This window comes from Bidens hawaiensis, unplaced genomic scaffold (genome assembly GCF_021521415.1).
Source record: "Bidens hawaiensis isolate Kalapana, Puna unplaced genomic scaffold, B.hawaiensis_p1.1 tig00009085_1, whole genome shotgun sequence".
Lineage (NCBI taxonomy): Eukaryota > Viridiplantae > Streptophyta > Magnoliopsida > Asterales > Asteraceae > Bidens > Bidens hawaiensis.
The window spans coordinates 430,464-446,852 of record NW_027491667.1 but is presented as its reverse complement, the minus strand read 5'-3'; the positions used below and the strand labels follow the sequence as shown (position 1 = coordinate 446,852).

Below are 16,389 nucleotides of genomic sequence, written 5' to 3'. Positions count from 1 at the left end.
AGTCCACCTTTGCGTCGATGTTTGGGAGGGGGTAACAGTCTTTTGGACATGCTTTGTTGAGGTCCTTGAAGTCAATACACATTCTCCATGACCCGTTGCTTTTCTTTACCATCACAGGATTGGCTACCCATGTCTGGTATCGGGTCGGGCGGATGATGTTTGCGCGCAACAGGTCCTCCACTTGCTCATTCATGGCCTTCGCCTTTTCATCCCCCATGATTCTCTTTTTCTGAGCAATTGGCTCCACCGACTTGAACGTGTTAAGAGAATGTTGCGCCAAGTCTCGCGGGACCCCTGTCATATCGGAGTGTTGCCACGCGAAAACCGACGTGTATTTTGTGAGCAACTTTTTCATTCTCAATCTCGTTTCGTCTGAAATGGTAGCGCCAATTGTGACCGTTTGCTCTGGGAATTTTGGGTTTAAAATCCACTTCTCTGGCGCATTGTCAGCCATTGGAAGTTTCATTCTCCCTTCCCGCGGCGTGCTTGTCACTGCGCACAAATGATCGCGGTAAACAAATGTTACGCCTGTTGGTGTAGGGAACCCCAATGCGCCGTGCGCTGGCGACGGTACAGCATTAAATTGAGCAATCGTTCCCCTACCCAGGATCATATTGTGGCATGACGTGGTGGGCAAGACCAAGAAGTTGACAACTTCGGCTCGCTTGTGCTCATCATCCCCCATAGTTAGTTCAAACTGAATCTGGCCTAGGGGATGTATGATTTCATTTGAGACACCACAGATTGGTGCGTTCACAATTTCGAGCCGCGCTTGGTCTGCCGGGTCTAACTTTCTGAAACACTGCTCATACATAATGTCAGATTCGCTTCCAGTGTCCACCAGGACCTTTGACACTTCGTAATGAGCAATGTGTGTGGTGATGACGAGAGGACTGCTTATTGAAGGGCCTCCCCTGATTCTTGGGAAGATGACTTGCTGCTCGCGCCAATCTCCGTGGATTTGCGCGCTTCTCTTTTTTGACGTCTGCCCTTGTCGTCCCCCCTCAGCCACACAGATTCTTTTGTATTTCTTGCTGGCAGAGGCTCCTTCCGGTTGCTCATCTTCTATTCTTTGGTTTTTTACCAAGTGAGCCAGCCTGCCTGACTTTACATCCTTCTCGATCGCATCCTTTAAATGATGGCATGCGTCGGTGTTGTGGCCCGGGGACCTGTGAAATTCACAATATTTGCCACTGTTTTGCGGTCCCTTGTAGTGTAGTTGCTTGGGGGGTTTGAATTGGACATTCTCAGTACTTAACACCTGTGAAGGTGTTTTAGTGAGGGGCGTCCATATTCTTGGCAGAGGTCTGCTAGGATCTCTGCCGCCCTCCCTCTTGTCACCCTCCCCGCGATTACGAACTTCTTTTTGGGGCTGTGGTGAGGTTGGTTGCGCTTGTTTTTCCGCGGAAGAAAAACTTGTTGGCTGCAACCTGGACCATACAGAGTTCTGTTTGGCCCTCTTCTCTTTGCTGCGCGGTGATTCTGCCTGATGCGCTCTTTCTCTTGCCCTATCTTGGGCAATCTGTTTCTCATTTCTCGCGAAAACTCGCGATGCCTCCATTAACTTGGCCCACGTGGTGGGCATACCATCTTTGCTTACGAGAGCCCGGCGGAGTTGATCACTGCGGGCGCCTTGTATAAAGGCCACGCGCAGGAGCTGCTCAGTTATACCCCCGATTGCCAGGGATTCCTGATTGAAACGAGTGATGTAATCTTCAATCGTTTCATCATTCCTGCGTATGTAGTGCATGATGTCATCAGGATCGCGCGTGTGCCTGCGCTGCTGTACGAAGTGGGCTTGGAACTTTTCTAATAGTTCCTCGAACCCATCAATCTGCCCTGTCGGCAAGCTCTCGAACCATACCCGCGCTGCGCCCGTGAGGCAGCGAGCAAACATATGACACCATGTTGGCATCGTCCAGCTCTCTAGGTTTCCCGTGTTATAGAAACCTTGCAAAAAGTCATCTGGATCTGTTGTGCCATCATATTTGCCCAGACCACTTGGCATCTTTGTCTTGTGCTGGATGGGAGCCTGCGCGATGCGTGCAGTAAACTTTGAGTGTTTTACCAGGATGGCTGGTCTGTAGGGCGTGGTTACGTCTACTTGCCCTCTGACCGGTGGGCTGTACGGCATGTGCAGATCCAGATCTGCTCTGGCTCCAGGCGCCATGTTCACAGGCGCGCGGAGCTGTGAGCCTCCTGCATGAGTATCCCGTGTTTTCCTCATGCTATGCACTTCTTCATCACTGAACTCAGTGTGTGCAGTGTGAACAGAATGTCCTTCTTCCGGCGCGCGCGGCCTCTTTGTAGTCTGCTTATCAAAAGCTTGCCTTTGTGTTTGGTCGGCTAGCTTCTTCTGCTTGACCATTTCGTTGTACTTTTCAATCAGACGCCGCTGCTCGTTTATGAGCCATTCATTCGGATCATTTGCTTCATCTTCTGGACCCATTGGTCCTTTCAGCTTCGCGCCGGCCATATTTTGTAACGTGAGATCGTCTGGAGGAGTTTCAGTCTGGCCGTGAGGGGTTGTGACGAAGGGACGGTTGCTGGTGGTACGCGTAGAATCACGCGGAACCCTCAGAACCTGCTGTCCGTCGTTAACACCCTCACGCTCAATATCCTCCAGAGCTTGATCAACGTTACGAACTCCAGAAACCATGGTGATTGATTTTTTTTTTTTTTTTTTTTTTTTATATAGATCTGATGAGATCTGATTGCCGTTTGTAACAGTGGATGGCGCCAATGAAGAAACGTGGATCTACTCACTGGTAGCAGATCTACTTTCCTCGGGTGTGATTATACTATTTCACCGACGGTTCTTCTGGATCAGTGTTCTTCCACCTACAAAATGAACAGCGCCGTTACTTACCCCTCAGAAAGGGACAGAGGGGTCCTCTTTGGGGTAACCCTCCGGCGTGAGAATCAGTATATTTGTGGAGAAGATAATAATGTGTCAGAGAATCTCCAGAGTATTTGCTTAATTGCTCAATACCCTTTGGTTATGAGACTGTGTGATTGTATGTAACTGACTGTGAATGAATGTGATTCAATATGATTGAATGTGTGATCACTGCTTGTAACTGTCAATGATTGAGTATGAATGTCCCATCAAAGTGGAGTTGATGCTGTATTTATAGTGCTAGGGTTACCACCGGTTGGGCTCAACCTCGTTGGCTTCCTCCAATCGCACTGCGCCACGTGTCCTCTGGGACACCTGGCGCTTTCTCGTTGGTTGTAATCACGTGGTAACACATGTGTCATGCTGAGTTGTCGACCTTTCATTTGGCAGCTATCAACATCAGCATATTCTTTCTCCTTAAAAAGATGCCTTCTGGAAGGTTGTCTGACGTGCACAATCAAGGTTGCCTAATCCTGATTGGGATAAGGACGAGGTTGATTATGCGCACGTGTGATATGCGCCCATCCTGAGGATGCGCGAGGTCTTCTCTTTATTCTCACGCGCAGATATTTCATGCACAGATGTGATATGCATGAGCATGTGATATGCGCCGCGCGCTGATGCGCTGCGCGCATATGTGATGCGCGAGCATGTGTGTCTGGGCAGATGTGATATGCACGAGCATGTGATATGCGCCGCGCGCTGATGCGACGTGCGCATATGTGATGCGCGAGCATATGTGTGCCTGGGCATATGATGCCTGAGGATGTTTTGTATGCGCCATGCGCATAGGTTTTGGCTTTATGTCTTCATAATGTCTTTATCTTGTGGGTTGACCCGTCTTGCTCGGTGTTGAGGCGGGTACATACCTCTTCAGGTGACAGAATAAAATCTATTTTGCATCAAATGCTAAATAAAAAGTAATTAGCTGTAAAAGAGAGGTGCAACATAAGAAAAACACCAGAAAAAGTAACAAAGAGAAACGGTTCCGAAATAAAAAGCCATGTGCAAAATGCGTATTGTAGACACAAAAATTGTGCGCATAATGTAGTTCTAAAACAAAGACATAATTTGATTTGTTTGTTAAAAAAAAGGTAGTTACAGTGGAAACTCAAATTGAGAAACTATTACTACTTGCAGACATTAACATAAATTCATTGTTGAATTGCTATGAACAATTAACACTCATTTTTCAACCCCTTGCTAAATCAAGGTCTCAAAACACAGTGCTCTTATCAAGGAAAAAAAAACACGCCTGTCAGAAAGATCAAGGGTATAAATAATAAAAAAATTACATTAGGGTTGATTGAAGTCTAGAAGGCATCATTACACACTCAAAAGACTTTCAAGCTCCTTGACAGCATCTTATCTAAGCAACACACATTTCTGGTCGATCTTTAACAGTCCTTGATATCTTGTTCGGGTACACAGTATGTAATCAACGCACTCAAAAGTATAATGGCGACTCGACAACACTGCTAGACGAGCCCTATAGTTCCTCCAGGCAGTTAGGACTCATTTAAAGCGGGTATTCGAGATTTCCAAACACAACGAACGACTCCCCAACGCTCGTTTTGATGCTACATCAGCAGCTCTGATGAACAGAAATTAATAAACGACTTAAAATACTAGAACCACATATTATTCATTAAAAACAAAAAATCTAGTGAAGTAATTACCATTTAACCACAATTCTCTTTATTTTTCCGATCCTGATGAGTTGACTATTTTAAGCCACCATCTGCACCTTTACTCATTCCATTTTCCTTTGCAGAAACTGATGTCCTGGCATCTGGAAGAAAAAGAAATCATAAACAAATATTATGGAATAAATGAGATAAAAAATTATAAATATATTTAATGGATTAAATGTAATAGTGTAATATGAAAAATTACCATTAGAAACGCGATGAGATGAGTAGTTCAACCTGCCACCCCTATTCGCCCTTCCCTGCATCCCAGGTTTCCATCTAGGCTCTGTAGATTCTTCATTCAGATTCTGCAAAAATTGAGTAGTTTAATTCCATAAACTACATCCTAAAGGATACCAAAACGAGGGTGACGATTGGTTCGAAAGACTAATTAAAATGTTGCAGTGTCGCTGAAAGGTTGAGGATGTGTACTACCTCTGAAAAGAATCTGATAATTCCAACACAACTTAGGGGAAACTGCAAAAATAGAGTAGTTTAATTCCAAAACTAGAAAAAAAACCTAAAAATATAGTGAAACTTAACAAAAATCCACTTTAAAGCAGTCCCATACTTAAATTGAATATGTAATGAACGTCCCACTATGTATACAATACATATACATCAAACCAATTATCTACAGTATTTCAGTATAATAGTTCATTATCTTCAGCTTGACTGATGATTTTCTAGTCCTTTATACAACAAATTATCTCTTTTTATATGTTATCATATTAAAATAAAAACAAATACTTCTATATTAAACTAAAAGTAGAAACTTTACCTCCTTTTTGCGGTCACAATTCCTCTTAAATTCATGAAATGGATCTGAGCAACATAAATCAAACCTTTAAGTTATGATAATTTGTTTACACAATATGCAATAAGTATACATGTAGTATGATTATTACCCGTGATCTCTTTGAGATTTTGGATCGTCTTCCGTACATTGTTCGGAATTGAAAACCTCCGCCCATCGTTAGTTAACAGAACAAAAACAACAATAATCAGTTAATCAATTAGTCAGTAATCGTTACGAACAAATGATTGATTGCTCAAAAGGCGAAAAACCTAAAATCATATCATAGAGTTCGACAAAACGATTCCAATGTCGCTAGTTTGAGTTCAATCGAAGTCCTCCTATTACTTACTATTTTTAGATCGAAGTTTATGTATACTAACTCAGCACTTTAGTTTAATAATGAAATAACATAAGTTCAACATCTGTTTATATTTTTCATTACTAATCATTTAGTAGGTTTAATGATAATTTCCACATTAACACATAAAGCTTAAAAGTATACATATAACTAGTTTATTAATAAAAGGTTTAACAGTTACCTAGTGATATTGTCTTCTGAAATCCTACGAACAGTCACCGATCGTTCTTCAATACCCTGCATAATGCTGCCGATATTAATCATAACGAAGCTTATAAACCAAACAAGATAATAAGAAAATTGCTATTCATTTTAATCACAATGAAATACCACTTACCGATTTTGTGATATCTGGAGGCCTGTTTTCATCAAACAAGGACAACAAATTAAGCAGTGGCCATCTAGGTTGTCTGACGGCTGCGCAGCAGTATAGGAATATAACCTGACAAAAGAATAACAGTGATATATATTGTCATATAGAGTAGGGTTTTATAATCATGTTATGTTACGGTACACAAAGATTTGATACTTTATAATTTTAATCCCAATATTTTCATTCTACCCCCTCCATTTACTCATATTTGTTATTTTTGTTTGTTTGAGTGACTTGAGGTTATTATAAACACACCAGCATCTCTACTAGCAAGATGCTAGCTAGTCTAGACAGCTACATCGAACACACCCAAACAACGTTCGTACACAATACCCATTTGTTAGCTCTAGATTAATTATGTTCATTGATACGTTAAAATAGTAATTTTTATATTATTTTCTTTTTTCGCATAACTATTGTTAAATATACTAGTCATGCGAAAGCGTATGCATTAATTTTATGTTCTCCTACAGATGAAATACATCAAAAATACGTACATAGGAATGAAAATATTGAGGAATCTAGTTACTACAAAGCGATTACAATAAAGTGGAAGGCAAACGGGTAGCAAGCTGCGCCGCAACCCCCTTTTGAATAGCAAAGTCAATCCTACTAAAAACGAAGCTTTGAGACCTATGAGCTGAGAGAGGTTTCGTTATTACACGCCGAACCCTACTAAAAAAATTCACAGGCCAGAAAATCAAATGTATCAAAAGCAAATGGGAGAAAGACATGTTGATTCTCTAAACAAGTTTTCTCGTGTTTAACAGCTTTGCCCGATTCAGCCTTCATCGCAGTCTGACCCACAACAAACCCACGATCCTGAGCCCAACAAGACGAGACACTCCTGTAAGATCCCACATGCATGTTTTCCCCTGCCCACCCGAACACAAGAATATCAACCGGTCGTAAAGTAGACCTCCCTTCAAGAGGAATCATAAAAGTAAAAGGACATTGTACGCAATATTGAGTTCATAGCCATTTAATATTCTTTGGACGTAATAAGGCATTTTTAAGGACTGTTAGCGATGAATTGCTGGACTCATCATCACATATATAACTTGTTGTAACATGATTGTGTGACTTAGGGGGTGTTTGTTTTTTCTTCAAGCATCTTCAAGGGAGCTAATGTCTGCAAGCGCGCAGACATTACCCTTGAAGACTGTTTATTTTTTTTCTTAAAACAGATCTAAAGTTATCTTCTTTCATCTTAAAAGAAAAGTTAGGAAACCTTGCTTAAAACATCTTCACAAAAAACCCTACCATTCTCCCTTTGCAGCCACCCTCTCATCCACTCTTCCCACCACCGTCCGCCACCACCACCCCTAATAAGGGTATACATGTGCTGACTTCAAATCATATCGCTCTTGTTTTCACCTTAATTATTGATGAAAAGTTTAGTCAATATTGAATCATATACGATCTCCTTTTAGCCTCAAAAAAGTTATCGTAAAAGAGTGCTTTGACAGATGGATTGAGTGCCAACCTCATGATCAAGCACTTGCACATTGATTATGTTATGGTGCAGCGCCCGAATCTAGAAATTAATGTACATTTATTGAATATAACGAGGAATAAATATAATAAGGATGGATTGAAGACTTAAAACATTTGGAAATAAATTGAAATTATATATATTTACACATCATATAAAATCCATCTCGGGCTTCATTGTGGAAATCCTATGGTCATTAAATGCTCTTAATGTCCCTGGCCTATTTCTATCATATCTAAGCAACAAAGTACAAACACTTTTCTGATCTTTTGCAGTCCTTGATTTCTTGTTCATCTAAAAGGGTGTTAAAACCTTAACATTCTATGTTATTTTACTTTTTTCATTGCACTCGCTGTCCGGTCTAGGAATGAGTCACGTTAGAAGAAAAACACAAATGAAACAGCTATCATCTCAAAATTGTACCATACTAATAAATGCAAAAACTCTTGAGGATCTAACCAAGGAAAGTCCAAGGTTTTTGCAGATCCAGAGACCTGATCTAGTAGGGCCAGCACCACTGTATGTTGAAAATAATTCACATGAGTAATTGGCACGTGCATGGGTTTCTCTCAAGTATCCGTTATGAAGTTTAATAAGTCAAGGTTGGATTAGTTGAAGACCTAGTATTTCTGCGTATTATCAGCTCTAGTTTGTTTCCTATTTTCTTGTTAGTTTACGTTATGTATTTGGCTATTTAAGCCTTTGCTATTTTCAGTTTTATGTACACTGCAAATTTGATTTCAATTGAAAGAGAGAAAACCCTATTTGATTCAATCTTGTTATCTTGTTTGCTCTTGATATCCAACATTGTGGTATCAGAGCACTAGGCTGCGTGATCATATCCCTACCCGTGAGCTTCCTTTCTTTTGTTCAAACCCTAATCATGAGTGAGCCTACTGCAAATACCTCCATACCGGTCTTCAAGGGAGACGGATACGAACACTGGAACATCCGTATGAAAACAATTCTCATGTCAAAAGATTTGTGGGAATTGGTTGAGACGGGTGTCCCCAAAGGAAACGCTAATCAATTGAGAGAGGCCAAGAAGAAGGATGCTAAAGCCATGGCACTGATCCAACAAGGGGTTGCCGATCAATTGTTTTCAAGAATTGCTGGTGCGTCAACTGCTAAAGAAACTTGGGATACCTTGAGAATTGAGTTTCAAGGTGATTCACAAGTTAAATCCGTGAAACTACAAGGTCTGAGAAGGGACTTTGAGAATCTCAAGATGAAGAATGGAGAGATGATTGGTGACTATTTTTCAAGAGTCATGAGTATTGTAAGCCAGCAACAGGCTTATGGAAAAGCTGTAACGGATCAGAAAATATTAGAAAAGGTGTTGAGAAGTCTGTCCCCGAAGTTTGATTACGTGGTACCTTCAATTGAGGTATCATCAGACCTGTCGACTCTAACTCCGGTAAAGTTGATGGGATCTCTTTAGTCCCAAGAAGAGAGGATGTTGGGGAGAAATGAAGAAGAGAAGACTGATCTGAAGAATGATGAACAAGCCCTTCAGGTTATGCAAAATGCTATAAGAAGCCCGGCAGATAGGGGCAGAGGTGGTGGTCAATTTAGAGGCAGAGGTAGAGGAAGATTTGGTGAAAGAGGTCGAGGACCCCAATGCCATCTATGTAAAAGATTTGGCCACTACAAGAAAGATTGTTGGTTTAATGAGGAAGAACAACATGCTAACTTGGCTGATCAAGAAGAAGAACAGCCTGGGAATGAAGATAAAATGTTGTTTGTGGCTTGTATTGATGGGGGAGATAGGTGCTCTCAAGACTTCATGCTGATGGCAAACACGGAGTCTCACACAACTAATGCCCTGTGGTTCATTGATTCTGGATGTTCGAACCACATGACAGGAGTTAAAGAAGGGTTTGTGAGGTTGGATGAAACAGTTAAACTCCAAATAAATCTGGGTGATAAGAAGCAAGTAAAGGTTGAAGGAAAGGGGGATATACGAATCAACACTAGCAGTGGAGATTCAAAAATTTTGTGTGATGTGTACTATGCTCCCAGATTAGAGTATAACCTCTTGAGTGTAGGACAACTTATGAGAAGGGGATTTGTACTACACTTTGAGGATGATGAGTGCATCATCACTCACAAGGCAACTCAGACTGAGATGATCAGAGTCAAATTGGCCCCAAACAACATGTTCCTGCTTGATGTGGCTAAAACCAAAGATTATACAAAGCCGTCCAAAGGTGATGAGGTGTCAAGACTATGGCATGCCAGGTATGGACACTTGAATGTTGAAGGACTGAAGTTACTTCCTGATAAAGGAATGGTACATGGCCTGCCTCCTATCAGGGCCATACATTATTGTGAAGGGTGCATACTCGGCAAGCAAACAAGGTTGTCATTCCATGTGAACACTTGGCGAGCTGCTCATAAGTTGGAACTTGTACACTCGGATGTGTGCGGTCCAATGCAGATTCCAAGTCTTGGTGGAAGTAAGTATTTCATACTATTTGTTGATGACTTCTCTCGTATGTGTTGGATATACTTTCTTGAAAGAAAGGCCGAAGCTTTCTCAAAATTTAAAGTTTTTAAAGCCATGATTGAAAAGCAAAGTGGTAATCAAATTAAGGTGCTAAGAACTGATAGGGTGGGGAGTATTGTTCAAATGAGTTCAACTCATTTTGTGAACTCAATGGGATAAAAAGGGAATTAACGGCTCCTTACACTCCTGAACAAAATGGCATCTCTGAAAGGAGGAATAGGACCGTTCTAAATCTGACAAGGAGCATGTTAAGGGCAAAACATTTGCCCAATTATTTTTGGGCGGAGGCTGCAGCCACTGCAGTCCACATTCTTAACATGTCTCCGACTAAATCCCTTGATGATAAAACACCCTTTGAAGTGTGGATGAATAGAAAGCCAATTGTCCACAACATGAGGGTGTTCGGCTGTATTGCATACGGTCTAGTTCCTGCTCAGATGAGAAGAAAGTTTGATCAAAGGTCTGAGAAAAATATTTTTATCGGGTATTCAAGTCAGTCTAAGGCTTTCAGGTTGTATAATCCCATTACCAAAAAGATAAGTACCAGAAGAGATGTAGAATTTGTTGAAGAAGAACAATGGGATTAGAAGGGTAAAACTGACAATGAGTCATATCAGTTGGTTGAGGATGACTCAGAAGATTTATCGGATGAGGAGTATGTTGAGCAACCTGCTCATAACTCTGAAGCTGGGCCATCTTCTTTTCAAGGTGAGAATCCTTCACCTTCTTTTGTTACACCAGTTGATGCAGGGTCCCGAATTGCACCAACAGATACAAGCACTTCACCTTTAAGGGTACGAAACTTAGAAGAGGTTCTGCAATCCTGCCAATTTGCCTTATCTACCACCGATCCTCAATGTTACAAAGATGCTAGTCAAATGAAAGAGTGGCAGAAGGCAATGAAAGAAGAACTTGATTCGATAAATCACAACAATACTTGGAAGTTAGTTAAACCTCCAAGTCACAGAAACATTATAGGGGTGAAGTGGCTCTACAAAACTAAGTTGAATCCTCAAGGGGAAGTGATCAAGTATAAAGCCAGACTTGTGGCTAAAGGCTACTCTCAAAAGGAAGGTGTTGACTTTCAAGAGACATTTGCTCCAGTTGCCAGGTTTGAAACTATCCGAATTGTTATTTCTATTGCTGCATATATGGGCTGGTCTCTATTTCAGCTTGACGTGAAGTCAGCTTTCCTAAATGGAGAGCTCAAAGAAGAGATCTTTGTGGAACAACCGGAAGGTTATGAGATAGAAGGGAAAGAAGATCGTGTATATGTCTTGTTTAAAGCCTTGTACGGCTTAAAGCAGCCCCCGGGCCTGGTATGCGAAGATTGATACCTATTTTGTGTCTCATGGGTATCAAAGAAGTGAGAATGAGCCGACTCTATACACCAAAAGAACTAGTGCAGGTAATGTTATCTATGTGTGTATCTATGTAGATGACATTATTTACACTAGTTCTTGTTCCATGTTGGCTAATGATTTCAAACAAGGCATGATGACTACTTTCGAGATGGCCGATTTGAGGTTGCTTAATTACTTCCTGGGCCTAGAAGTGAAGCAAACAAGACAAGGGGTATTTGTGTCTCAAGAAAAGTATACTGCAGAATTACTAAAGAAGTATGGGCTTGAATCAGCTAATGAAGAAAGTACTCCTATGAATTCTCAAGAAAAGCTGCAACTTGATGATGGGGTAGATAAGGTTAACGCTACTATGTATCGAAGCATGGTTGGTGGTCTAATGTACTTGACTCACACTAGACCTGACATAATGTTTGCTGTAAGTTATGTCTCAAGATTTATGCAGTCTCCATCCAAATTGCATATGGGTGCTGTCAAGAGAATTATGAGGTATTTGGTAGGAACAAAGAAGTTTGGTATATGGTACGGAAGGGCAAAAGATAAAAGGGAGATTAAGTTGATTGGATACTCCGATAGTGATTGGGCAGGTTGCGTAGATGATAGAAAGAGTGTTTCAGCTCAAGTGTTCTCAATTGGTAATGGTGTGGTAACTTGGAATACAAAGAAACAGCCCACAGTTGCATTGTCTAGCACTGAGGCCGAGTATGTAGCAGCCACTAGTGCTACATGTCAAGCTATTTGGATAAGAAGGGTTCTACAAGATCTGGGCTGGGAACAAACAGAGGCTACGGTTGTGTTTTGTGACAACAAATCCACCATTTGTTTAACTAAAAATCTTGTCCTTTATAGTAGATCAAAACATATTGAGCTGAAATATCATTTCATTCGTGATATGGTGGAACAGGAAGTAGTAAAGTTGGAGCATTGCACCACCAATGATCAATTAGCCGATATTCTAACCAAGGCCCTTCCTCAAGAGAAATTTGTATTCTTCAGGTATCAACTGAGAGTTATGGAATGTGAATTATGGGGGAGTGTTGAAAATAATTCACATGAGTAATTGGCACGTGCATGGGTTTCTCTCAAGTATCCGTTATGAAGTTTAATAAGTCAAGGTTGGATTAGTTGAAGACCTAGTATTTCTGCGTATTATCAGTTCTAGTTTGTTTCCTATTTTCTTGTTAGTTTACGTTATGTATTTGGCTATTTAAGCCTTTGCTATTTTCAGTTTTATGTACACTGCAAATTTGATTTCAATTGAAAGAGAGAAAACCCTATTTGATTCAATACTTGTTATCTTGTTTGCTCTTGATATCCAACACTGTACACTGCTGATTCAAATCCTATGGCTCATCTCACACAGCTAGGGCCCATGTTCTTTCTAAGTTACATTGGGCCTCAATTAAAACTCAAATACTTTCCAATCACGTTCTGACTCTCCCAAGGCTCTTTTGATGCAAGTATCTCTCGCACGTGCTTTGGTAGCTAATTGATGAGCATAAGGACTGGGTTGTTTGATTGTATGAGAATGACATGGTTATCTAAATGCTGATGGGTAAACATTCGGGCATGGCACAAGGATAGTTGTGCGTGAAATTAGGTGAACATCGCTTACTTACGGATGTTTATTTTATACCGAGTCTTAAAAGTAATATTATTAGTCTTGGTCAAGCCTCGGAACACGTGTGTGATATTCATATAAAAGATCACAACCTTATAATGCATGATGGACAAGGTACGTTATTGGTGAATGTGACTCGATCTCCTAATCGGCTATATTGGATACGCTTGAAGATTGGTAAATTGATTAGTTTATGTAACATCTCGTCTTAAGCGGAAACGCCTGAGTGTGATGTACATATTGCTCAAAACAAATGTGACACTATTAAGTGACAATATTATCATTAATTAATTTTAACATGAAATACACAAGTTCGAAGATAAAGAAATACAAGAAAAACAAGAACATTTATTAAAATACCCTAAGTTCTAATGTATTCTCCGAGTAACATCCTCTAATAACGGTACATGTAGCATATATATAAAATAAAGTCAACTAAATGAATAGTTGGTGAGTTCACACAATTTTTTATATAAATACGTAAAAACCATATAATTCCATGAAACTTGTGAAATAATAGCGGTCATTTGCAGTTAGTAACAACCAACGTACTTGGATCGGGGTCCCTTTTCCGCTCGAAACAAAATGGTCCTGAGTGCAAAAAGGGGGGCGTGTGATCATACTTATTCAGGATACCACATGCAAGTAAGTTTTGAGAAATAGGTAAACACACAAGTCAATGATATGAACTGTAGTATTGTAAACGAATAAGTAAACAGTTGTATTGATAGTATTGATAGGATATGTTTCCCCCAAAATGTGTAAATGCGTTAAAAAGGGGGTGTGAGAAACTCACTTGATAAAGTGAGCGAACGAAAGATGAAATAAGTAAACAAGCGAGCTGAACCAGACGAGTTCGGTTCGAGGCAGGATCCCAGAAAATAATTTTAAGACCAAAATAATGTTGAAGGAAAAATAAAAGAATGAGTAAAAGTCATGGATTTGGTTCAGAGTTTGGAATTTGGAAGGCCGGAAAGAAAAATATATATTTCACTATAATTAGTGTAGATTTTCGATAGAATCGGTTATAAGTTACTCGTTTTTAGTTTTGTTAAAAGTTTTAGTTACAATAGTTGTTAGTCATCTTAAACTGGTTTGACTCGTTCCAAGTAAATGAACCGGGCCTAAAATAATTTAAGCGAGTGGTTCGGTCTTGTTCGGACGCAAATTTGACAAAATATTAAATTTGGTTCCAACATGTTAATTTTATGATTTTAGAGTTATAAATATGAAATAAATATGCTGTAACATCCCGAAATTTCCAAAATGATATTAATTATATTACTTAATAATAGAGGGAAAGTTGACTCGGGTTCGGGAAATAAATAATAGAGTAGGAGTTGGTATGAGTCGAGCTAGTGTTAGATTAATTGAGATGGGTTAAATGAGAATGGGCCTTAGGTCCATGGGCTTTAAGGGATATAAATATCCCCTAAACCACCATAAAACCCTAAACCTCATCTCTTTCCATTCTAATCTCTACACATTCAAAACACACACACCATAAACGAGCAGGATCCGAGAGAGAGTAAACGTTAGTTGGTGCTAGATCGTCGTGACGAACCAAAGCAACAAGACCAGCTCGTGTTCGTAAGTTCGACTCGTTCAAGGTACGTTTATGGTTAGAAATCGTTCGTATAGGTTCGGTTTGATTTGAGAAATGGTAGATCTGAGTTTGTATGGTAAAAACGAATCCAACAAAGCTAAACTTACTGAAAATGGTTATGATTTGATGGGTTAATCGATTGATAAAAAGGACCCGTAACCTATATGCCTAAATCGCACCCTCTAAACATCGATGTTAGGTCGATTTGATAGTTGGGGTTTGTAGGCGCTGGTCAGACGATTCCATGGGTACCTAAATCGAGTTATTTGGTTAAGGAACGAAGGATTTAAGAGCGAACAGAACCTGCAGACGACAACTTCGCCTGCAAGCTAAGTTCGCCTGATGAACTTCGCCTGCAAGCTAAGTTCGCCTGATGAACTTCGCCTAAAGCTAAGTTCGCCTAAGGTTTAACTTCGCCTAAAGCTAAGTTCGCCTAAGGTTTAACTTCGCCTAAAGCTAAGTTCGCCTATGGTTTAACTTCACCTAAAGCTAAGTTCGCCTAAGGTTTAACTTCGCCTAAAGCTAAGTTCGCCTAAGGTTTAACTTCGCCTAAAGCTAAGTTCGCTTAAGGTTTAACTTCACCTAAAGTTAAGTTCGCTTAGAAAATAAATTAAAAACCTAATGGAAAATGTGTTAAGACAGTTAATGTAAATAAAATTTTTCCAAGCTGACCCCAGCCAGGGGCTCTGCCCCTTGGACCCTGCTAGGGGCTGCCGCCCCTAGACCCCGCTGCCAGGGGCGCTGCCCCCGTACCCTGTTCGTTGTGGGTAGTAGTTAAGACTGGAAAGATGATATGAGTAGTGATAGTTGTTTGATACGTGTACTTGTTTACAGTCAGCCGTGCACAGCTGAAGAAAGGGATTACGATTAACGGTGAACGTAACCGTGTTCAGGTGAGTTTCTAGCCCCATTCCTTGTTATGTTTTCGGGGCTGTGTGCATACTCGATGTGTTGTTAATACATTTATCCTAAGTGATAAGTGTATGTCATATGTGATATGTGTGATAGATATGAATGATTGTTTATCGGTACGCGAACGATCTTCGGATATTGCGCGTACTGTCAGGTTAAAAATAAAGGTACGAATATTATATATCGAAGATGTATGAATATTTCAAATGAATACTTGTCGGGGCGTGAACGATCTTCGGATATTGCACGTAAAGACAAGGGGTATGGTTGTTAAATGAATGAGGTAAAGAATGCCTAGAGTGTTCTTATGTTATAATATAAGTATGTGTATATAGGTACACGAATGGCATGTGAGTTCTACGTTCGACATAGTAAGTTAGGATGGCAAATCCCTCTAGCTTCTGTCGGACATAGACTCGGCAGGTGATGGCGTAGTTAAGGACTGCGAGCCTTATACGTGAAGTAGATGATATATGTAAACGTAGATAAGGACTGCGAACCTTATACGTAATGTAGATAGGCGTCAGCATAGGAAAGGACTGTGAACCTTATACGTGCTGATTTTGTAGCATAGGGGAGGACTGCGAACCTCGTACGTGCTATGAATTAGGTTGCAACATAGGGAAGGACTGCGAACCTTGTACGTGTTGTGGATGTACTATGGTATAGGGAAGGACCGCGATCCTTATACGTACCATAAATGGTGAACATAGGTAAGGACTGCGAACCTTGTACGTGTTCACGACCTTGAGTACAGGTATAGAC

At 40.5% G+C, this 16,389-nt stretch overlaps 1 protein-coding gene across 1 annotated transcript; it reads left to right on the top strand.

Annotated features, from left to right (window-relative positions):
• Positions 1-8,498: 8,498 nt before the first annotated feature.
• Positions 8,499-9,056, top strand: LOC143531103 (uncharacterized). Its single transcript, XM_077026483.1, has one exon. The coding sequence runs from the start codon at positions 8,499-8,501 to the stop codon at positions 9,054-9,056; it is 558 nt and encodes a 185-aa protein (XP_076882598.1).
• Positions 9,057-16,389: the final 7,333 nt, after the last annotated feature.

Excerpts from the sequence above, each read along its gene's own strand:
- LOC143531103 (XM_077026483.1), top strand. The coding sequence starts at position 8,499 with ATGAGTGAGCCTACTGCAAATACCTCCATACCGGTCTTCAAGGGAGAC.